A 24,317-nucleotide genomic window follows, 5' to 3' on the forward strand; every position below is an offset into this window, starting at 1 on the left:
TCTGCAAATTACTATTTAATTATTTGCAATTTCCCCTCTGAACCTATCTATAATACTGATCAGTATCCAAATGTTTAAAATAAACTGATCGTGTTTGCTTAAAAAGGTTATTGCCTAAGCACCAAGAGGTTCTAATGCATTGAAAAAGTGGTAGCTCTCAGTTCTACCCACGAATGACAGCTTGCAGACAAGCTGTCTCAAAGAGATTAGGGACTTTTAGTGATCGCAAATGGGGTAAAGCAGGAGGCACATACAGTATCTGTAGATGGTTCAATGATAAAACTGTTTCAACATAAAAAATTTGGAGCCTACAAAGTCAGGTATGTGAACTACAAAGCTATTAAATGCCTGCAAGCCCAAAAGAAAAAGGAGAAGGAAGAAAACTGTGCCTATACACAAATCAACACGAGAAATCACCCTGCGGTTGAACTTTCCAAGAACTGAAAACTTTATAAGGTTCTTGTGGATATCAACACATTTCAGGTCGAAAACAATGGGTATGTGTACCCATTGTTATCCAAATTGTATTAAAATACAATTGGCATAAAATTCAAATACCACCACATGTTGGAAGACGCACAATGAAAATAACAGGGTTTATTTGTGGTGGGTATTGTTCTAGGGACTTCACATTTTTATTCATTTAGCTCTGATAACATCCCTATAAGACAGGTTCGACTGAGATTATCTCCACTTTATAGGTGAAGAAACTGAGGTACAGATAATGTCATACAGCTAGTGAGAAGCAGAGCGAGGATTTAGAGCCAGCTCCATTAGTCAGACTCCAAAGTTCATGTTAACCAATATACTATGTTTCATACTAAGAGCTATGCGAAGGCCAGCTTTTTTTTTTTTTTTTAACCTAATAACCTTTTTGGATTTCAAATGCAAGGACAGCTTTGTGCAATAAGAAAAGCACAGGGTTTGGAATTAAATCAAACTCGAACAAACCTCTGAATACAGTTTGAGCCTCGGCTTCCCCACATGTAAAAGGAGGGTACTCAAGTTACCGTGAAGGTCAAAGAAGGTAACATAATTAAAGTGCCACGTACGGTATACAAGATAGGGGTTCTTAACCTTAAGTTCACAGACCCTAGAATGTCCACAGATGGGCTTCGGAATCTCTGAGTCTCACCGATTGTGTGACAAATGTATGTGTACCCATTGTTTTAAAAGAATTGTCCCTGGCCTTCCACAAAGCTTCAAGGGGGTACGTGATCTCCAAAAGGTTAAAAATCACCAAAGTGCACAGCAGCTACTCAAAAAAATCGAAGTTCTCTTTACCTTCTTATTCTCAAAACCTCTCCCTTTTCCACTAAGGGTGACGCACCAAATCCTCCCAATAAATGGCAATTATTCTCCCACCATTTTCCTTGCTTGGTAACTAGTAACATATGCAAGCTTATGCTCCAATTTTCTGGAGAGAGTCTAAAAAAGGCCCTCAAACGATGATTCATCCCCCTCTGCACCGAAACGAATACACGGTATTTACTCGAGAGAATCTGGAGAATCGTCCACCTAACTGCACGAAGCACCATGTCAGCTAGGAGAACCAGGTAGGTACGACAGCCTCTCAGTTGCAACGTAGAGACCTGACACTGAGGGATGAGGAGAATGTATTCCAAACTATTGGGAAACCCAGAATTCCGTCCCCCCTACCCCAGTCCTGCCTCTCTGGAACTCTAGTGCCGGCAGGTCCTCGGGCACTGCGCCGGGCTAGAGTGGTGGAGGAGAAAACGTTACCCCAGCAGCGCGGCGGAATCCCAGCTCGGCTGCTCCGGGAGGCGACGGCAGCACCCGGCGCAAAACCGGCCCAAGATCCTCCCCCGAGAGACCCCCAGTACAGTCACCGCTCAGGCTGGGAACCGGCTCCAGGCTTTTCCGTTTCCCAAAGCGACTTCCGCTTCCGGGCTAGCCTTTGCCGGAAGCAGTATTTGGATGACGCAAAAATGTCGCGCCGTTGGTGATTCCGGAAGAAACAAGAGTGCGGCGTGAACATGGTGCGAGGAGGGTCCGGGAAGAGACTTTGTCAGACCACATCTTGGGTGGAGATAGAGCCAGTCAGCAGTTAGCTAGATTTCCTCCTCATTAATTATTTATTTTATTTATTATTGTTTATTTATTTATTTATCCCTTAATTATTTTCGTTCTGACTGTAGTTCTTAAACTGCTCTGAGCGGTGCCTGTTGTGCTCTAGCGAGTGGGGAGAGGGCCAGGTGGGGCACAGAGGATAAGAGGTGCTGGGTGTTTGAGGGAAGAAGGGAAAGGGATGGAAAAAGACGAGCAAAAACTCAAGAAGATACAATGTATTTCCAGCTCTTTTAACTGTAAAATTTCTATTTCAAGGGGAAGCAAAAGAAAGCAAGAAAGTATGCGACCATGAAGCGAATGCTTAGTCTCCGAGATCAGAGGCTGTGAGTATCTGGAATCAATCTATATCCAAAGATAGCAGAGTTAGGAGGGGATAAGTAGTAAAAGTTTTTGTTGTTATTTTGTGCTTACGTTTCAAAGTATTGTGTCTTGGATGTATATAGCATAGGATACTAGGAAAGTGTGTAACAGCCATTTAGATCCTGAGCGATTACACTGGGGAAGGGGATGGGAACTAAACATTTCTGAAGTGTTCGCTGTTCCACTGTTTTTGTATACTTCATCTGCCATATCACATTTAAGCCTTCTGAAAGCTTGGTAGGATTATCTTTTTATGTTCTTGCCATTACACTACTACATTCCTCCCAGGGGTGGGGGGAATGTTTGTTGAAATGGTTGAAAGATGGTGAGGTCAGAGACCATGTTTATCTTGTGTCCCCAGCGCCTGCCACTTAAATAGTTCTGAAAGAAAGAGTAGGAAAACACCTAGACTTCTCCGTTTTATAAATCATAGCAGAATCCACACCCCTGAGGGAGAATGGAATCATGTTCCCTATTGTAAGCTTCCCTGCTTCAGTGAAGAATAGACAAAGTTATTCAATAAAGACTGGTCTTGGGGTGCCTGTCTGGCTCAGTAAGCAGTAGAGCATGAGACTCTTGATCTCGGGGTCATGAGTTCCACTCCCACATTGGGCCTAGAGCTTACGAGAAAGAAAGGAAGGAAGGGAAAGAAAAGAAAGACTGGTCTTCATCGTGTTTAATAGCATTTGAACAAAGGAATGGTTTTTAGAGTTATTAAACTGTATTCTCTGGGGTGCCTGGGTGGCTTGGTTGGTTAAGGGTCAGACTCTGGATTTGGGTTCAGGTCATGATCTCACAGTCTGTGGGATCAAGTCCCATGTCGAGCTCTGTGCTGACATTGCAGAAACTGCTTGGGATTCTCTCTCTCCCTCTCTCTGCTCCTTCCCTGCTCGCACTCTCTCTCTTTCAAAATAAACATTTAAAAAAATTGTATTCTCAGCCTTTGGTTTGTATTTATTATGTAATTTTTAGGGAATTTGCCTCATTGATAATATTTTATTTGCGGTTAAGGGGTAAATTTTATGTATGTATTTTTTTACATTTTAGCCTTTTATAAGAGGCATATGGAGGAAACTTTTTCCTCCTACTTTTGGAGCATTTGAGTCTTCAGAAGGTAAATGTCAGCCTGTTTCTCCACTGCACTGAAGTGGGTTTTTTTTTTTAAACATTTTTTTTTTTTTTTTTTGGGACAGAGAGAGACAGAGCATGAACGGGGGAGGGGCAGAGAGAGAGGGAGACACAGAATTGGAAACAGGCTCCAGGCTCTGAGCCATCAGCCCAGAGCCCGATGCGGGGCTCGAACTCACGGACCGCGAGATCGTGACCTGGCTGAAGTCGGACGCTTAACCGACTGCGCCACCCAGGCGCCCCTAAAGTGGGTTTTGATCCTTGATATGAAGAGCTTCTGACAAAGAAATAATAGATAATAGTATAATGTCTGTTTACTCATTGAGAATTTTTATAGATTATTGGCTAGAGATTTTTAAATTTCATAGTGTTTAACTGATTATGTTACTTCCAGCCTATTTTCCACACAGTTATTTGTGCTTAGAAAGTTTATGTTGATATAAACATAAAGACGTCGCAGGGGCACCTCAGTGGCTCAGTCAGTTAAGCATCCAACTTTGGCTCAGGTCATGATTTCATGGTTCGTGGATTTAAGCCCCGCCTTGGGCTCTGTGCTGACAACTCAGAGCCTGGAGCCTGCATCAGATTCTGTCTCTCTCTCTCTCTCTCTCTCTCTCTCTCTCTGCCCCTCCCCCGTTTATGCTCTGTCTCTCTCAAAAATGAATAAATGTTAAAAAAAATTTTTTTAAGTTACAAAGCAGAATTTCCTCTGTAGACCAAAACAAAACAAAACAAAAACAACACCTCAGAAACTTTAAATTTTGCATGAGGTTATAACTGCTATGATTTTTTTCTTCTCTCTTGCACTTAATTTGCTCTCTTTCTTCCAGTAAAGAGAAGGATAGATTGAAACCTAAAAAGAAAGAAAAGAAAGATCCCAGTGCACTCAAGGAAAGAGAAGTGTAAGTAATCAAAACTTTCAAGTTTTCCTTTAGAAGAGACATTTTAGAACCATAGAACTGTTAGAAATCCAGGCTTTCCCTGAGCTGATTTGCTCAGTCATTTGTAAATCTGGCACAACTGTGCAAATGAAAGTCATGTTGCTGAACATGTATCAATTCCAGTGGTAGGTGAACATGTATCAATTCCAATTTCGTGGAGCAATAAATTTCCTGTAAATCTCGGGGATTAGATCTAAAATTATTAATTTTTTCTTCCCCAAGATCTTTGAAAAGAAACAATTGTTGTTGTCTAACACACCAGCATTTTGATGAAAGAATGTATCACCAAAAATAGTAAGGACAGAATTTCAGAATAAAGTCATTCCTTTTAAATAAATACACTTGATGAAACTTCATCATATTTTCCTTATTTTCTCATTTTGCCTTAGATTGGCAATGGATATATCATCACAGGATTTATTAGGATTTATTTCCAATGAATAAGGAAAAAGGAGCTTAATCTATAGCAAACTGTTTGAAGCAGAGACTTCATTTGCATTGTTAATATCAAAATATCAATGTAGACATTATTTTGTGTTTTGTATGTTCTTCCCTCAGCCCCCAACATCCTTCCTGCTTATTCTTCCAATATAACACACAGCTGGGCCCACCTTACCACATCCTGGTTGATACCAACTTTATCAACTTTTCCATTAAAGCCAAACTTGACTTAGTACAATCAATGATGGACTGTCTGTATGCCAAGTGTGAGTATCATACATTTGCCTTTCTCTGATGTTTTAGAGAATAATTATATTTACCCAAATACATGAAGGGAATGGGGTCCTAGTTAATTGGATTTCTAGCCATTGCTCACCATAGCAATGACCATTTTCAGTAAATTGAAATACAATGCAGATTTGACTGGGAACAATTAAACTTTCACAATTCAGAAAACACTTAGCCTGCTTTGACCATTGTTGTGGACATCAATTTTGAACATAGGATGGGAATTTTTTGTTTTAGAGTTCATTTTAAAATTTTGGCTAAATGAAAATTTATTATATTATTTTACATTAAGGAGGAAACATGCTCCATTCCACTCTAGTGTGGAAAAGCTAAATTAGGTATTTTGCCATTTATGATCACAGAACTAGAAGTGATGCTGGTTTATTCATTTTGGCCACAAAGGACTGGAATAGGTTTATTTGTACCACAAAGGACTGGAATAGGTTATTTACACCTTGGTGTGCAGTTTACCATTAGTAGATTTCCCTTGTGTTTAGGTGTCCCCTCCTTCAAGTGATCTTCCTTCACCACCGTGAGTGGTAAGAAGAAAGTCTAAGCCATGTGTACAAGGGAATAACTTCCTAATAGTGAGATCTGTTGCGTTTTGTGGTGGGTTTATGTTTATATATTTTCCGGTCATCTAGTTAAAAGTGCAAATGAATATTAGGCTTATGCTTTGCCGTAAGAATAAATCAAAGGAAAAAATTTTCACCTCCTTCTTTAATTTTTAAAAGATGCTATATAATGAATAATAGTTGTAGACTTATAGTAATGTAAATTTTGTTTATAGATTTATTAAAAATAATAAGTTGGGAAGATGAGGTAAGGAATGTGATGTAAGATGCATTCTTCAAATGCCCTAAAATTAATAAACATAAAAGTGACTGCATATTTTTATTATATCAAGATATGAAGGTAACCACCAAGTGAGAAAAACAGCTAATGAAGTAAAATAGTGGTCTGTGAGGATTAGAATTGGTGGGGTGGGAAAGCATCGGGGAACAGCAATTTTTTCATATGGATGTCTGTGTTCCAGTCTTCTGTGTAACATAATACCCCAAAGAAAGTTTGAAGAAATATTCAAGAACAGTACAAATTCAGCTACCTAGGAGATTCTGTAACTGTTTTTAAAGCTCTGGCTACTTAATTGTTCCTCATTTGCCTTTATACCTGAAGGAAGACTTTTATTTTCTTCCTCCCTTGAAGATGCCCCTTTGACCTTTCCATAGCTCCTGGTCCCTTTTCTGCCTGATGTTCCAATGAGAGAGGATAAGTTAGCTTTCCATCAGCTTTCTTGTCTGTCCATGAGTCCTCTTCCCTGTTACCTTCCCTTTCTTGATAGTCATCTTCCTGGGCCTACTGTCCTGCTCCAGAAGCAAGCCCTTGCTTGTTTCACTGCTGTATGGCTCTGACATTGATCCTCTCAAGGTGCGTATTGCTCTCTGAATCCATGACTGTCTGATCTTACTGATTTCAGATCTCCATTTTACTGATTTTCTTCTGGACATGGTACTTTACTTGAAAATTTCTTAGCTGTGTACACATCCAAAAATATCTCTGTACTTATAAAAAAAAAAACCTAGCATAAAAAAATTAAAGCTTCCTCTATGCCTTTTCTCAGAGAGGAGCAGTTTTTAAAAAAAATTTTTTTAAATTTTTATTCAGTTTTTTGAGAGACAGAGTGTGAACGGAGGAGGGGCAGACAGAAAGGGAGACACAGAATCCGAAGCAGGCTCCAGGCTCCGAGCTGTCAGCTCAGAGCCCGACACGGGGCTCAAACTCACGAACGGTGAGATCATGACCTGAGCCAAAGTCGGACGCTCAACCAACTGAGCCACCCAGGCGGAGAAGGGCAGTTTTTAAAAACTCATATATAGTCTCTGAAGTATAGGTAATTTTTGTTTGTTTTTTAAAATGGATCATAGATTTACTATTTATATTTGTGCCTTTTTTAACAGTTTTGAGATATATTTCACATACCACTTAAAGTGTATGATTCAATGGCTTTTACCGTATTCAATTTTAGAACATTGTGTTACCCAAAAAGAAACTCTGAACCCCTTAGCCATCATCCCCAACTTTTCAAATCTCCCTCCCCTAGATAACCACTAATTTGCACCCTGTCTCTATAGATTTGCCTATTTGGGACATTTCATTAAAATGAGATCATACAATATTTGGTCCTCTTCCATTTAGCATGTTTTCAAGTCTCATCCATGTTAAAGCCTCTTTCTTTTCATTATCAAATAATATTCTATTGTATGGCTAGATCACATTTTTTTAAGAATTTTTAAAAATTTTTTTAACATTTATTTATTTTTTGAGAGAGAGAGGGAGACAGAGCATGAGCAGGGGAGGGGCAGAGACAGAAGGAGACACAGTATCCAAAGCAGGCTTCAGGCTGTGAGCTGTCAGCACAGAGCCTGACACGGGGCTCAAACTCACAGACTGCGAGATCATGACCTGAGCCAAAGTCAGACGCTCAACCAACTGAGCTACCCAGGAGCCCCTTGATCACATCTTATTCATCCATTTCTTCTTACTTTTTACATTGAACAATACTCTGGTTTCTCTTCAGATCGAATAAATCTTTTGCCTTTTACTTTTTACATTGAACACATATATCTTGAACCCTTTGCTGTATCGGTACGTATCCACTAGGACCTCATTCTTTTTTAAGCTTACAGAATATTGTTTATATAATTTTCAAAAGCCAATATCCTATTAGATATTTGGATTACTTGCAGTTTTTACATTATTATAAATAAGGCTGTAGAGAATATCAGTGTGAATTTATCTCTGTTAGGGTGGAGTAATTTTTGAAAAATATTTATTTTGAGAGGAGAGAGAGAAGGGGCGAGGGGTAGAGAGAGAATCGCAAGCAGGCTCCACGCCGTCAGCACTGAGTCCTACTTGGGACTCCAACTCATGACCTGAGCCCATATCAAGAGTCAGGCACTTAATCTGTGGAGCCACTGATGCGCCCCCTAGGATACATTTCTAGAAGCTGTATTGCAGTATCAAGGGGTATGTATATATTTTTTAATAGGTGTTGCAAAATTGCCCTAAAAGGGTAATACATATTTTTATACCTACGAACTTAGTGTGAGAATACCTGTCTCCTCAGTATTGGGTATTTTCCTTGTTTAGTCTTTGCCACTCTGATAGGAAGAAAGTGAAATCTTGTTTCAATTTATGTCTCTTTAATTAGGAGTGAGATTGAGCACCTTTATGCTCACCGATCATTGTATTTCTTCCTCTATGACCCGAAGTGTATAAACTGAAATGTAGCATGGTAGTTAAGAATCCAGTTGATAGCCTGACAGTCTCCGTTCAAATCTTGGCTTCACCATTTGCTTCTGCTTACTTCTTTGTGCCTTAGGTTCCTTATCTATAAAGTGGGGATGGTAATAATAATAATAATGCTACCTGATAGGTATTATTCTGAACATTAAATGAGATAAGCCTTGTGAAGTGCTTGGCACAGTGTCTGGGAATCAGCACATAACTTAAGCTATCATTATAAGGTCTCTGTATATTAAGGAAAGTAGCCCTTTGACAAATGTGTAGAAATATTTTTCCTAGTTTGTTTTTATTTTAATAGGACTGACAGCTGTCAAACAGAAGTTTTCTATTTTGATATGATCAAATGTACATTTTGTGATTAATTTCATGGTTTCTTTTGGCTCACATTTAAATTCTTTCCCATCTAGAATTTATTTGAATATAGAAAGAATGACGGGAATTCAACTTAATTTCTCTCCCAGATACATTTATGACACTTTAAGTGGTGTGGGGCTGGGGCAGTTTTCTAGTTTCTTTATCAATAGAGATTTTATTTACCTCTGGTTCTTATTGTTCATTTCAGTATGCTTATTCTGCTGTGATTTCAGAAGCCTTATGGGTCTTTTAAAGACTTATAATGGGATGTAATTCAGGGAAAGTAAAACCAGTTTCTTTACAAGTTCTGTTATTAATCTGTATATTTTTTCCCCTGGCAGGTATCCCTTGTATAACTGACTGTGTAATGGCTGAAATTGAGAAGTTGGGGCAAAAGTATCGAGTGGCTCTAAGGTAGGACGGAGCTGGTCTACATTTTGTTATACTGAAGACTCTTTTAACCATCCTCCATCTGTTTGCTGTCCAAAGATTTGTTGGATAATTAGTTTAAATAAAAATCATACAAAACTAGTTAACTATTTATGATCAAGAAAGCAAACATGTGAAAGCTAGAGATTTTTAAGCTGAAGCTTTTTGAATGAAGTTATTTAGTCATAGTGGTCTTGTGGGCCTCTTTTTAAGTTCCTCTAGATTTTCAATTAGAAAGTGTCTTTTTTTTATTAGTTTGCTATCTAGATATCTCTTTTAGAATCTCATACGTAAAGTGGTGGCTCAATTGGTTAAGTGTCTGACTTCGGCTCAGGTCATGATCTCATGGTTCGTGAGTTCGAGCCCCACGTTGGGCTCTGTGCTGACAGCTCAGAGCTTGGAGACTGCTTCAGATTCTGTGCCTCCCTCTCTCTCTGCCCCTCCCTTGCTCATATTTTCTCTCTCTCTCTCTCTCTCTCTCTCCCCCTCCCTCCCTCTCAAAATAAAAAAAAAAAAAAGAATCTCACACATAAAGTATTCACATTCTAGGTTTTGAGCTTACTCTAGAAACTACACTTGAGTTAAACGTAGTGGTTCCCAGAGTATGGTCCCTGGACCCCTAGGAGTCCCAGAGACCTTTGCAAGGAGTTAACAATACTATTTTCACAATAGTAGGAAGACATTTTCTTTGTCACTGTGCTGACATTTGTACTGATGGCAGAAATGCTGGTGCCTTAGTGCCAATCAAGGCAATGGACCAAAATAATGTTAGTAGTCTTTGTATTATTCTTCAGTGTCACTCATGACATTTAAAAACAAAAACCCAGGGTCACCTGGCTGGCTCAGTTGGTAGAGTATGCAGCTCTTGATCTCAGGGTTGTAAGTTGGATGTAGAGGTTACTAAAAAAACCAAAAACCCATAGTCACTTAAGAATATCCTTGATGAGGGGCGCCTGGGTGGCGCAGTCGGTTAAGCGTCCGACTTCAGCCAGGTCACGATCTCGCGGTCCGGGAGTTCGAGCCCCGCGTCAGGCTCTGGGCTGATGGCTCGGAGCCTGGAGCCTGTTTCCGATTCTGTGTCTCCCTCTCTCTCTGCCCCTCCCCCGTTCAAGCTCTGTCTCTCTCTGTCCCAAAAATAAATAAACGTTGAAAAAAAATTAAAAAAAAAAAGAATATCCTTGATGAGAGCTGCCTGGGTGGCTTAGTCAGTTATGCATCCGGCTTTGGCTCAGGTCATGATGTCACGGTTCGTGAGTTCAAGCCCTACATTGGGCTGTCTCCTGTCAGCACAGAGCCTGGAGCCTGCATCAGATCCTGTGTCTCCCTCTCTCTGCCCCCTCCCCTGCTTGTATGTGCAGTCTCTCTCCCTCCTGCCTCCCTCTCTCTCTCCCTCTCTCTGTCTCTCTCAAAGATAAGTAAACATTTAAAAAAAATTTTTTTTTAAAGAATATCCTTGATGAAGTATTAAAATTTGTTGATTTTGTTACATCTTGCCCCTAGGATACATGTTGGTATTCCTTGTGATGAAGCAGCAAGTACGCCTCGAGCACTTCGGCTGCTTACCAAAGATTGAAGCTTGTCTCAATCAATGAGCAGCTCTTGTGTGCTTGTTGGAATTGTGAGCCAGACCAGCTGCTTTTTCATAGAGTGTCATTTTTACGTGAAGAATAACTGACAAACACTGGTTTTTCAGACTTTAGTGTTTAGCAGATAGTTTCTCGAAAATTAATGCGGTGAATCTGTCACTTCAAGGAAAACAGCTTACTGTATCATAATGAGAAAGTTCAGGCTTCCAAATGAAAATTAGAGTTTTGGAAAACCATGAGCTTATCACATTCCCAATACTCAAGACCTTTCTGTCGAGACCAGTGAAGGTGTTGGGTGTGCTTTTTTTGATATTGTATAACTATATGTGTCAGTATTTGGAAGATTTGTGTGATTCACTGAATCGCTATTTTCCAAATGATCAATATTGCAAATCAATATTGCAAAATCATGCCTGGGTGAAAGACTCATTCAGCGTCCAAGATATACCAGTGAATTTGTGTGTGTGTGTGTGTGTGTGTGTATGTGTGAGTGAATGAATGAATGAGTGTGGTGTGTGTGTGTATGTGTGTGTGTGTGTGTGTGTGTGTGTGACCTTTTAGAGGTGTAAATTAGATACTATAAAATTCACCAAGTTTAATTGTGTAATGTGATGGGCTTGGCAAATGTGTACAGTTATGGAACCACCATCATAGTCATGAAATAGAACATTCCTGTCAATCCAGAAGTATGATTCCATTTATAATGAAGTTCCAGGAAAGGCAAAACTATACTAATGGAACACAGACCAGTACCTGAAGCTGAGCGTGAGAAACGTGCATCTGCAAAGGGACACAGGGAACTTTTTGTAGTGATGGAAATGTTCTATATCTCAGGTGTGGAGATTGTGATGTGAATATATCAATTTGTCAAAACTAATCAAATTTTACATGTATAGTCAGTGAATTTTATTATATTTCACTTATACCTAATAAAGCTAACTTTTTTAAAGGCAAAGAAAAACAGGAACCTAATGTATAAGAGTGGTAGTGTTTTAGATGAATGGGCAAGTGATAAACTATTAAAATATTGATTATTCCTGTGGAAAGAAAGAAAACTGGGTTCTTATCTCACCTCTTTCCCAAAAATCAATTCCAGGTAGATTAAGTATCTAGATTTTTATGGAGAATCTAGAGAACATCTTAGTGATTTCAGCGTGGGCAGGAATTTCTGTCCAAACCATAATGGAAAACGAATTAATCTGACTATATTGAGATTGAATACTACCGGTTAACAAAAAACAGCATAAACAAAGTGAAACGACAAGCCACAGATAGAAGATCTTAGTAACGCATATAATCAACAAAGCGCTTATTTTCAAAATTTATAAAAAAAACACAAATCCGTAAGACAAGGGCAAAATCCTTATTCGCAAGGCGATATCATTTCATACCCAGCTGATTGGCAAGAAATGAAGTCTGCTTAACGATGCCACGGATAGTTAAGACTGGGGGCGGTGAGGATTCTCATAAGGATGTAAAGTGGACAGTCACTTTGGAGAGCAGTTTGGCAGTGTCACTGCAAGAAGTTCTGTCTTCCCAGTCCTGTTTTCCTCTCCTCTGCATAAACGCTCTTCTCACCAGAAACATGGGCTCACTTTTCCCCGAACGCCACTGAGCCATTTTATAGATGGTTGGTGCCCTGTTTGGAATGTGCCTGCCTTCACTTTGCTTGGAATGTTCTTTTGTCTTCATTTTGTTTAATCTCCATGTAATTTTTTTCGAAGTATACCAAATCCACAGTGACTTAGCTCCGACCTACTGCAACATGGAGTATTTTTCTTGCACTTGGTACCCATATGCTGCCTTGTATTTTTATTCAGCTTGTGACACGTCATTATTACGTAATAGGAAGAACATGGCTCTCAGAATCACAGACGTGGGATTTTTCTTTTTCAAATTTGTAGGAAAGTAACATGTTTGATTTATTCATGGCAAACGAGATAAACATAAACATACAATAAAAGGTAAAAGTCCCCCTGTATATTCACACTTTGTCCATTTTTCTACCCTAAGAGTGACAACTGAGATGGGTTAGTAGATAGTGTATGTTTTTCCAGACTTTTTTTCTAAGACAATGCAAATGTAGAGAAAAACAGTGAAAGAGAGTTATATTTTCTTTTTTTTTTTAATTTTTTTTTAATGTTTACTTATTTTTGAGACAAAGAGAGACAGAGCATGAATGGGGGAGGGGCAGAGAGAGAGGGAGACACAGAATCGGAAGCAGGCTCCAGGCTCTGAGCCATCAGCCCAGAACCCAACGCGGGGCTCGAACTCACGAACCGTGAGATCGTGACCTGAGCTGAAGTCGGACGCTCAACCGACTGAGCCACCCAGGCGCCCCGAGTTATATTTTCTTAATTGAATCATACAGGTATATTGTTCCATGACCTGTTTTGTTTATTCAGCAATTTGAATTTTTTTGAGATTGTTAATTCAACAAGTCCTGCCATATCAGTACAGACAGCTCTACCTCCTTTTTTTTTTTTAGACAGGATGGGGCAACACAACGTATTTAACTTTTTCCCTCGCTGATGGATATTCAGATTATTTCCAGTTTTTCACTATTTAAAGTGTGCTGTAGTGACCATCCTTGTGCCTATATTATTGCACATTTGTGGAAGACAGCTTCTAAAAAGGAAATGGTTAGGTTAAAGTTGTTTGATTTTGAATCCTTGCTTCTCCCAGTTGTATACTTTGAACAAATTAATCTTTCTCAATCGGCTTCCTCATTTGTCAAATGGAAATATAATAATTCAGAGTCTTGTGAAGATTACATGACCTAAGGTGCACCAGCTGGCAGTAAGTTTTAATTCCCTTCTCTTTCTGTTGTCTTTCCAATTAGAAGATAAGCTGAAAGAGGAGAGGGGGCCTTAAAATCGCCACATGGATCAAGTCACTCTTATTTCACAGATCAAGACTCAGAAAGTTATCCCATTGCCTGAGTATTTTTGTTAATCCAGTTTTGTAACCTTTTAGGATTGCCAAGGATCCAAGATTTGAACGATTACCATGCACACACAAAGGAACCTATGCAGATGACTGCTTAGTACAGAGAGTAACTCAGGTATCATCATTTAAATATTTACGTTGTGTTTCCCTTCATAGGAAGCATGGATGTCCTCATTTACTTAAGGAAGTGAGTTGGAAATGTATACTGTAACTGTAATGGAGAAATCGCAGGCTTGGGGAGGAGACACATGGGTTTCAAATCTCAGCACCTATGTTTATTGGGTGCGTGATTTGGGGCACTTACTGATTCTTTATTCCACAAGTTGTCTCCATAAAATGCTGTAAGGGAATGAATGTACATATGATATCAGGTTTCACCTCCCTGTGAATCAAACATAATCCATTTCCATTATTCCCCATGCAGGAATTTTATTCCTTTCCACTGTACCTAACCATGAATGTTTTTCAGTTACATCTGAGTCTGCCAGGGTGCTGTCTTACAAGGACCCTGGAATAACTAGATTTTTGAGTCTTCTGTTCTGGCCTCCTTGTCGGCACCACAAAAACTTCTGCTATTGATTGTCCTTTCTAGAGCCCCTCTTTGCTGAAGATAATCATCTTCATCTAGTGACCACACTTCCATCCCTTTAGTGACTCCATCCCATGGGTAGAGACAGCATTTGCCTTAATCTCCCACAACACAACTGACACCAGGCTACAACTCTTCTCAAAACGTAATGAGAGATTTGGGTATGACAGAAGTAAAATATGATACAACTGGCAGCTCAATGTTGTTGCTTTCAGAGCTGCTAGGCTCAAACTCGTCCTGGAGACCCTGTTATAGCTTCATGGCTAGGAAGTAGCCTACCTCCACCACTACGAGGTCTCAGAGTAGGCCCAATCCCAGAGATTCCAGGAAAGGCGAAAGCTATGCCCTCTAATCTAACACATTTACTTGCCTTTGCATAGAGTCTCTTGGGGTGTTTCCCAAACAAGAAATTGTCTGTCTTAAACGTGCCCTAAATGTCTTCCACTTGTGAGACAAAAACCAATTTGCAGCTTTTGAATAGTTTTTCTATCTTCTTCCCCTCAAGATTCTTAGAGCTACATTATCCCCAGGTAACTTATTATTATATGTTTTGTAAGTAAGAGCTCCTAGATTATAGTAGCTACTCAACAAATTGTTATCACCTTTTCTTTGCTCTTTACTATGAATATGAGTAATTCTCCAGATTAGCCAGTGTACCATTATCCAGTATCACAAAGTAATACACTCAACGTGTGAATACTCAATGGGTGTCTCATTACAGCACAAGTGTTACATCGTGGCCACAGTTGACCGGGACCTTAAACGAAGGATCCGGAAGATCCCTGGAGTTCCCATCATGTACATTTCTAACCATAGGTGAGACTGTCTCTTGGGGAAGTGATTAAAAGTATATAGTGGATATCAGTTGAAAATGAGGTCAGGTTGCAGGAAGATTTGAAAGTGATTGTCGTATCAAATGCTTACGTAGTTATAGTTGAAGAAACGAGATGAAGTAACGAGAACGAGGGCAAAAGATAAAGCTAGGATTTAGGAATGAGACATTCACATTGTTACAATAAGACTAGTAGAAGAAATAGATGTGCTTTAAATACAAAGCAATAATTTAAATTAAGCTAATTTGTTTGGCCAGAGATATCTTTTTTTTTTTTTTTTTTTTTTTTTTTGGAAAGCCTAGTAGTTGTGATTAGTGCTTTTTCTGGGAAACTAAAAGCTTATCAGAAAAAACAAAAACCGGTCTTTATCCTGCTTGGAGGTCCCCATGTCAATGCTTTTCAACGTGGGAAGAGTGAGTACAACATGGTGGAAAGAATGGGCTGAGGAATTGGGCTTACCTGGCCTCAGTGCCTGGTTCCCTCACTTGTTAACTTCCTGACTTTGAAGAATCAAGATAATATGTTAAAGTCAGCATTTTGCTGTAAATCATTTATTATGACACCCCTTTGAAATGTTCCCACTGACAAAAAGGATTCACAGTGGGAAGATGACAGTGTTGTAGTCAGTAAAGGGTGGGTTTTTAGGTGGGTTCTGGACCCACCTTTCTTACCAGTGTTAATTTTTTTGTCCTGATCAGGTACAACATTGAGCGGATGCCAGATGATTATGGAGCCCCTCGGTTCTAATTCTAACACTCTAAAGATAGAGTTCCTCTGCCTTCCTTTACCAACTTTTTCTGTTGCCAGTTCATGTAGCAATACGCTGTAACAGGAATTATTCTCCTTCTTACCCATTTGCTCTGTTATGAGCTGAGTATGGCTGAATACACTCACTTTTGATGTTTTGAAATTGACATTTTGTATCATTTTGAATTTTGTTGCATCTTTTTATAAATCAGATGATTGCACACATAATTTGATGCTTGGTATTTTATGTTGATCTACACAACAAATATTTATTAAGGTTATACTAGGTGCTTAATAAGGTATGGTCCTGCCAGCAAGACACTGGTATTATAGGGGAAAAGAGAAACATGTATATGAATAAATACAGTGTTGCCAGGTTACGAGTCAGAGGGAATAGACCTATATATGAGAAAAGAACGATTTCTTTCTACTTGGTTGGAACAGAGAGGGAGAAAAGGCTAGAGGAGTAATATTTGGCTTAATCTTTTAAAATGAATAGGTGCTTGGGGCACCTGGGTGACTCTGTCGGTTAAGCGTCCGACTTTGGTTCAGGTCATGATCTCGCGGTCCATAAGTTCAAGCCCCGCGTCAGGCTCTGTGCTGACAGCTCAGAGCCTGGAGGCTGCTTTGTATTCTGTGTTTCCCTGTCTCTCTGACCCTCTCCTGCTTGCACTGTGTCTCTCTCTCTCTCAAAAATAAATAAACATTTTTAAAAAAGACTTTTTTTAAAAACGAATAGGTGCTTGCCCAATATATGAAGTAAAGAAATTGAGGTGTAGGAAGCATAAGCATGAACAAAAGCATGGAGACATGGATGCTAATGGAATGACTGCTTGACCTGCTCAGAAAACTACCAGAAGGTTTTTCTAACTAGAATATAAGGGAAAGAGATCTATACCCGTATCTGAGGCTCCAGAGGTAGGAGGTGTCTGGGAGGGGGCCTTATATGACATGCTAAAGGGTTCGGACTTGAATGTGAGGTCAACAGGAAGTTAAATTAATTAAACTAAAAATGTGATTAAGGTGAATAACGTGATTAGATGTTTTAAATGATCACAAGGTAGTGTAAAAATAGACAAAGAGATCATTGAAATAGAATAGAAAGTCCATAAATTGATATATTTATGGCAAGTTGGTGTATTATCAAGGTAGTATTTCAAATCCGTGGGAAAAAAATTTTATTGGAAGGCCAAATAGTGTGGAGTAATTCTACTGGAGTTAGAATCCAGATTCCACCAGTTAATACTCTGTATGAGTTGGGCACACTACATAACCACGTGGTGTCTTCCTTGTTTCCTCTGAACAATGTGCTGTCTAATCCTCCAAACAAGCCTGATAAAGTGGGATTAAATCGAACAGTACATGCCACAAGTTAAGTGTTGTTCAGTAAGTGTCAGTGATTATTATATTATCATTATGGCCAGTTGGCTATCTATTTGAAAAAAGTTTTAGCATTCCTGCTTCATATCCCTTCATGAGAAGATATTTCAAGTGGATCAAAGATCTAAACTTTTTTTTTTTTTTTTAAGCTATGGAAGTCTTAGGAAAAAAAACACAAAAAAATGCATCTTCTCTTTGGATAGAATTTTTAAGTAAGGTAGAAAACGTAAAAGCCGTAAAAGAAAAGATTGGTAAGTGACTACATTAAAATTATGGATTTCTGTGCAAGGCAGCCCCTCAAACTTAAGACAAATGGCTGACCAAAAATTGCAGATATCCGGTGAGACCCAGATTCTATTTTTTGGTTACTTACCGGTATTATACAGGTGATCTTCTTTAAAATACATGGTCAGTGTGATATGAGTGCATAAGTATAAATCTGTAAAGAAACGTTCACACATGGTGAAGTGTCTAGGAGGGTGTCTACTATACTGTTGGTAATAGAGAAAAATTGAATGTAAATTTCCGTCAAGAGGATCTTAACTATGTTACATCTACACAGCTGACCCTTAGAACAATGCAGGGGTTGGGGGTTGATGCTCTGCACAGTTGAAAATCTGAGTATAACTTTTGACTCCCCCAAAATTTAACTACTAATAGCCTACTCTTAAGTGGGCTTTTTTTTTTTAATTTTTTTTAACATTATTCATCCTTGAGAGATGGAGAGAGACAGAGCATGAGCAGGGGAGAGGCCGAGAGAGAGGGAGACACGGAATCTGAACCAGGCTCCAGGCTCTGAGCTGTCAGCACAGAACGCAACGCGGGACCCGAACCCACAGACTGCAAGATCATGACCTGAGCCGAAGTCAGACGCTTAACCAACTGAGCCACCCAGGTGCCCCACTAATAGCCTATTCTTGATTGAAAGCCTTATTGTTAACATAGAGTCAGTAAAAGTGTGTTTTGTTTATTGCCTGTATTATATACTGTATTCTTACGATAGCATAAGCTAGAGAAAAGAAAATGTTAAGAAAATCATAAGGAAGAGAAAATATGTTGCTAATACCGTATCAAAAAAAAACACATAAAAGTGGACCTGGGCAGTTCAAACCCATATTGTTCAAGGGTCAACTATACTATGGAATGTCACGTGCATTTAAAAAGAATGAAGTAGATGGGGTGCCTGGTTGGCTCAGTCAGTTAAGCACGGACTTTGGCTCAGGTCATGATCTTGCAGTTCCACAAGTTCGAGCCCTATGTCAGGCACTGTGCTGACAGCTATGAGCCTGGAGCCTGCTTCGGATTCTGTGTCTCCCTCTCTCTGCCCCTCCCCCGGCTCATGCTCTACGCCTCTGTCTCTCAAAAATAAACATTAAAAAAAAATTTTTTTTTTAAAGAATGAAGTAGATTTAAAAATGGCAGAAGACTTGAATTCAAAGACAGTTCTTTAAAGAAGATACACAGATGGCCAACAAGCACATGAAAAGATGCTTAATATCACTAATCATTAGGGAGTGCAAATCAGAATCACTAGAAGATACCACTTCACACCTACTCAGACGGCTGTTAACAATAAGTAAATAAACAACAAGTGTTGACAAGGATGTAGAGAAATCAGAACTGCTGTGCACCGTTAGAAACGTAAAATGGTACAGTGACTATGGAAAACAGGGTGGTGGTTCCCGAAAGAATTAAAAATCGAATCACTGTATGATTCAGCGATTCTGCTCCTGAGTATATACAAAAGAATTGACACGGGATCTTGAAGAGAGATTTGCACACCCGTGTTCACAGCACTATTCACAATAGCCAAGAGATGGAAGCCACCTAAGTGTCCATCAACAGATGAATGAATAACCAAAATGTGGTATATACATCAATGGAATATTATGCAACCTGAAAAAGGAAGAAAATTGTGACACATGCTACAACAGGGATGAACCTTGAGGATGCTATTCTAGGTGAAATAAGATAGTCACCAAATAAATGACAAAAACTGTGATTCCACTTATGTGAGGTACCGACAGTAACCAAATTCATAGAGACAAGGTAGGAAGGTGGTTCCCAGAGACTGGAGGGAGTGGAGAATGGGGAGTTTAATGGGTATGTAGTTTCAGTTTTCCAAGATAAAAAGAGTTGTGGAGATTGCACAACAATGTAAATGTACTTTAAAAGCATTGAACTACACACTTAAAAATGGCTAAAATGGGGGTGCCTGCGTGGCTCAGTTGGTTAGGTGTCCAACTCCTGATTTCAGCTCAGGTCATGATCTCAACGTTTGTGAGTTCACTCCCATCTGTCAGCACCAAGCCTGCTTGGGATTCTCTCTTTCTGCCCCTCCACCCCTCACGTTTTCTCTCTTTCTCTTTCTGTCTCTCAAAATAGATAAACTTAAAAAAATTAAAATGGCTAAAATGGTAAATTTTATGTATATTTTACCACAATTAATGATAATAGCAGCTATGTTACTTCCTGGAAACAACTACGACCTAATGTTAAGAAAAAGAAGCAACTTGTGGGATGTCTGGGTGGCTCAGTCGGTTGAGTGTCCAACTTCGGCTCAGGTCATGATCTCGTGGTTTGTGGGTTTACGTTGGGCTCTGTGCTGACAGCTCAGAGCCTGGAGCCTAGTTCAGATTCTGTGTCTCCCTCTCTGTCCCTCCCCTGCTCGTGCTCTCTCTCTCTCTCTCTCTCTCTCAAAAATAAATAAACATTAAAAAAAAAATTTTTTTTTTTTTTTTTTTTAAAGAAAAAGCAACTTCTAGAGGGGCACCTGTGTGGCTCAGTCAGTGAAACGTCTGACTTCGGCTCAGGTCATGATCTCACAGTTTGTGAGTTCCAACCCTGCATTGGGCTCTCTGCTGTCAGCACAGAACCTGCTTCAGATCCTCTGTCCCCATCTCTCTCTGGCCCTCCCCGGCTCATGCTCTCTCTCAAAAATAAATTAACATTTTTTTTAAAAAGCAACTTATGACGGGGCGCCTGGGTGGCGCAGTCGGTTAAGCGTCCGACTTCAGCCAGGTCACGATCTCGCGGTCCGGGAGTTCGAGCCCCGCGTCAGGCTCTGGGCTGATGGCTCAGAGCCTGGAGCCTGTTTCCGATTCTGTGTCTCCCTCTCTCTCTGCCCCTCCCCCATTCATGCTCTGTCTCTCTCTGTCCCCAAAATAAATAAACGTTGAAAAAAAAAATTTAAAAAGCAACTTATAAGGGCACCTGGGTAGCTCAGTCAGTTAAGTGTCCGACTTCGGCTCAGGTCACGATCTCATGGTCCATGAGTTCGAGCCCCACATCAGGCTCTGTGCTGACAGCTCAGAGCCTGGAGCCTGCTTCAAATTCTGTGTCTCCCTCTCTCTCTGACCCTCCTCCATTCATGCTCTGTCTCTCTCTGTCTCAAAAATAAACATTAAAAACAATTTTTTTAAATAAAAAATAAAAAAGCAACTTATAGAACAATTAGGTATGGCGTGATACCTGTTTTACTTTGTTTTAAACCACAAAAATATGTAACTTTATATGGTAATATACATATATGGATAGAAAAAGGTCTGAAAATAATTCTTTTCCTACCCTCCCTTCTCTGCTAACAGAATTCCTCTTAGAGAAAACCATTCTTCTAGGACTAGATTGTGGCTCATTCCTCCCCCAACACATAATATGGATGTTTCACCTCCTGGTTGGACCAATCAAAATATTCTTACTCCCTTTGCTGCTGTGATTATTTCAACCCTGGGAGATCAAACGCAAGCCAATCAGCCTTAACCAGAGCTTTTACTGGAGAGTTGAGTTGCCCTTTTTCTCTGTGGAAGAATTGTTAGGTAATGTAAGCTTTGGAACTGAGTGATCATATTTGCCCTACATTGGAAAAGCTGACCTGGGTTTTACTTTCGTTGTATAGTCAAGCCTAATCCTAACTAATATAGGATGTATGTCTCCTCAACCAACGGAGAGAAGAAATGGAAAAGGGAAACTCAAACATAAAAATAAACAAAAATATATATATTTTTTGTCAAAACCCATTGGACTGCACCACTGGAGATTTCAACATTTCACTATCTGTAAATCACAAAAGAAAAAAATTCAGACGAGGGAAGGAAAGAAGAAATAATGGTAAATAGAAAACATAAAGTAAGATGACAGAGAAAAGTCCAAATGCACAGTTCTCATGATGAATGTGACTAGGTAAGTTTTCTTATTAAGACGAATGCACGGGTTGGATAGTTTTTAAGTTTTTTTTAATGTTTATTCATTTTTGAGAGAGAAACAGCATGAGTGGATGAGGGACAGAGAGAGAGAGGAAGACACAACTTGAAGAAGGCTCCAGGCTCTGAGCTGTCAGTACAGAACCCGACATGGGGGTGGAACCCAGGAACCGTGAGATCATGACCTGAGCCGAAGTTGGACGCTTAACCGACTGAGCCACCCAGGCGCCCTGGTTGGTTGTTTTTTAAATCTTGTGGCCGTGTGGTATTACAAAACACACCTAAAACAGAATGACACAGAACGGCTAGAAATGATAGGTTGTACACTTAGCACACAACCCAGTAGTTCTACTTCTAGGGAACCTACCCAAGAGAAATGAAAACAATACTCACACAAAGACTTATATATCAGTGTTTAATATCTTCATTCATAATAGATAAAAACTGGAAACAACTCAAGTGTCTATGGACAGGTAGATGGATAAATTGTGCATTCACACAATGGAATACTATTTAACAATAAAAGGAATGAACTGATACAGCAACATAGATGAATCTTAAAATCAAGTTGAGCAAAAGAAGCCAAACACAAAAAATACACTGTAATTCCACTTATACTCTAGAAAAGACTAATCTATAGTGATAGTAAATCGTTGATTACCTGAGGTGGGGGTGGAGGTTGGCTGTGTACAGATTAAAAAGGAATTGGGGGGGAGGGGGTTATGGAAATGTTCTGTATTTTTATTGTGATGGTTACTTGGATATATTGATTTGTCAGAATGCATTGAAATGTACACAAAATGAGTGCATTTTGTTGTACGTAGATCATACTTCAGTAAATTAAAAGATGGAAAAAGATATGCAAAAAGAATGTGCTGCTTGAATATGCAAGATGGAAACTATTGAGGTTTTCTTGGTGGCCTAAAATGTGGTCAATTTCATGAAAGTTCCATGTACACTTGAAAAGGAGGCACAATCTCTATTATCAGGATATTATCAGGGTAAAAGGTTGGTATTTGTCCATAAGATCTACCTGCATGTTTTTTGGTCTTCAGTACCTTATTATTTTTTACTTTGATCTGACTCAAGCTGAGAGAAATACCTTAAAGTTTCCTAATAGTATATTTTGTCTGTTTCTCCTTGTACTTCTTAGAGTTTCAACTTGATAAAAGTTGCTACTGTATCGTTGTGTGCATGGGCTTTCATAACTGATATATTTTAATTGTAACCTTTAGCGTTATAATGTATCCATTTTGTCTCATTTAATGCATTTGGGCCTGAATTCTATTTTTTCTGATATTGAGAACAGGATCTCTGCTTTCTCTTTCTCTTTTCTTTTTTTCTAAGCATTTCCCTTGTATACCTTTGGCTGTCCTTTTATTTTTAGCTTTTTTCTGAATTCTTTGTCCCAAAACTAAGGTGCCCTTCCATGGCTTATCTTGTAGACAGCATTGCTAGAGACCAGTCATTTCTTTTTTTTTTTTTTTTTAATTTTTTAATGTTTATTTATTTTTGAGAAAGAGACAGACACAGAGTGCGAGCGGAGGGTGGGGGCGGGGGGAGCAGAGAGAGAAGGAGACACAGAATCTGAAGCAGGCTTCAGGCTCTGAGCTGTCAGCGCAGAGCCCAATGCGGGGCTCGAACTCACAGACCACAAGATCGTGACCTGAGCCCAAGTCAGACGCTCAACCAGAGACCAGTTATTTCTATGTGTTCTTTTTTCTTTCCTTTTCTGAATGGGAGTGTTCACTGTGGTTGTCCTGTTCCTATTCCACCAATTGTATATTTGGTATATGAGGCCAGATAATTTGCATTGCCTTGGTGCATAGGTCTTTAAGTCAAAAAAAAAAAAAAAAAAAAAAAAGCTGTACCTCCTGATAAAGATACTACTACATATACACCCCCTGCTGTGGAGACTGCTGTTCTTTACCTAGATATCCTGGGCTTTGAACATGATGTCACGACTAGATAAGATTTTGAGAATGTCTTTGTGCTGGAGAGGGTTGTGTATATCTGGCCTCTGGTAAGGAAAGTGAGGAAGTGAGGTCAACATTTGGTAACTAAAAGGGTAGAGTGTAGCAGTTGTTTGCGCTGTTAGGCAAATATTTCTGACTGTGTTTTATGGACCCAGGGCAGGACTACTGTCCCCCACCATGTTTGAAGTTAGGTGTGGCAATGTGAGTGAAGATGACCTATTCATTTCTAGACAGAAGCTTTAACAGTCACTGCGTGGTTAGGTATGCTCCCTGTTTTTTTCTTGACAGTCATGAAAACAGAGATGGAAACTTGCTTTGCCTAGATCCCAGCCTAACGATGGGAATATTAGAGTGAATGGTAAATAAGGATTTGCTATTTCAAGCTATGAGATTTTGGTTGGCTTTTTGTATGTTTTTATTACTGTAGTATAACTTAGCCTATATCAACTGATAAAGTACCTGTTAAAAAGTCTGGATTAGAATAATTAGACAAGAAAAAGAAACAAAAGGCATCTAAAGAAGTAAAACTATCTCTGTTCACAGATGATGTGATCTTATATGTAGAAAACCCTAAAGAAACCATTTTTAATTTTATTTTTGAGGTTTATGTATTCATTTTGAGAGAGAGAGAGAGAATGAGCGGGGGAAGGGCAGAGAGGGAGGGAGGGAGGGAGGGAGAGAGAGAGAGAGAGAGAGTGAGTCTCAAGCAGGTTGTGTGCT

The 24,317-nt window shown here is 39.4% G+C and overlaps 2 protein-coding genes across 10 annotated transcripts in view; one reads left to right on the forward strand and one right to left on the reverse strand.

The window, feature by feature from the left end:
* The window catches only part of AREL1 (apoptosis resistant E3 ubiquitin protein ligase 1), a 49,551-nt gene extending 47,577 nt beyond the window's left edge, over positions 1-1,974 (reverse strand). For 3 of the 7 annotated variants that reach the window (XM_045060233.1, XM_006932994.5, XM_045060232.1), the window contains exon 1: positions 1,744-1,878. The gene's annotated coding sequence lies outside the window, so the exon portion shown is untranslated. Of the gene's footprint in view, positions 1-1,743 lie in introns of all 7 variants that reach the window. The other 4 variants (XM_011283333.4, XM_006932993.5, XM_023255863.2 and 1 more) reach the window with 3 other exon arrangements.
* Positions 1,911-16,270, forward strand: FCF1 (FCF1 rRNA-processing protein). Of its 3 annotated transcripts, none has more exons than XM_011283334.3 (8): positions 1,911-2,000; positions 2,347-2,414; positions 4,410-4,481; positions 5,079-5,227; positions 9,251-9,323; positions 13,901-13,988; positions 15,184-15,278; positions 15,994-16,270. In XM_011283334.3, the coding sequence occupies exons 1-8, from the start codon at positions 1,998-2,000 to the stop codon at positions 16,040-16,042; spliced, it is 597 nt and encodes a 198-aa protein (XP_011281636.1). In that variant the 5' UTR covers positions 1,911-1,997; the 3' UTR covers positions 16,043-16,270. The 3 variants fall into 3 exon arrangements, with proteins under 3 accessions (XP_011281636.1, XP_019688865.1, XP_011281637.1); XM_019833306.3 differs by lacking the exon at positions 1,911-2,000 and adding an exon at positions 2,044-2,067; XM_011283335.4 differs by lacking the exon at positions 1,911-2,000 and adding an exon at positions 2,080-2,216.
* The last annotated feature ends 8,047 nt before the right edge of the window (positions 16,271-24,317 follow it).

The sequence above is a fragment of the Felis catus genome, chromosome B3 (genome assembly GCF_018350175.1).
Source record: "Felis catus isolate Fca126 chromosome B3, F.catus_Fca126_mat1.0, whole genome shotgun sequence".
NCBI classification, from domain to species: Eukaryota; Metazoa; Chordata; class Mammalia; order Carnivora; family Felidae; genus Felis; species Felis catus.

Bases quoted from the DNA above. Each gene is read 5' to 3' on its own strand.
- FCF1 (XM_011283334.3), top strand. The intron at 4,482-5,078 runs GTAAGTAATCAA...TTCTTCCCTCAG, and splicing joins GCACTCAAGGAAAGAGAAGT to CCCCCAACATCCTTCCTGCT. The intron at 9,324-13,900 runs GTAGGACGGAGC...GTAACCTTTTAG, and splicing joins AAGTATCGAGTGGCTCTAAG to GATTGCCAAGGATCCAAGAT.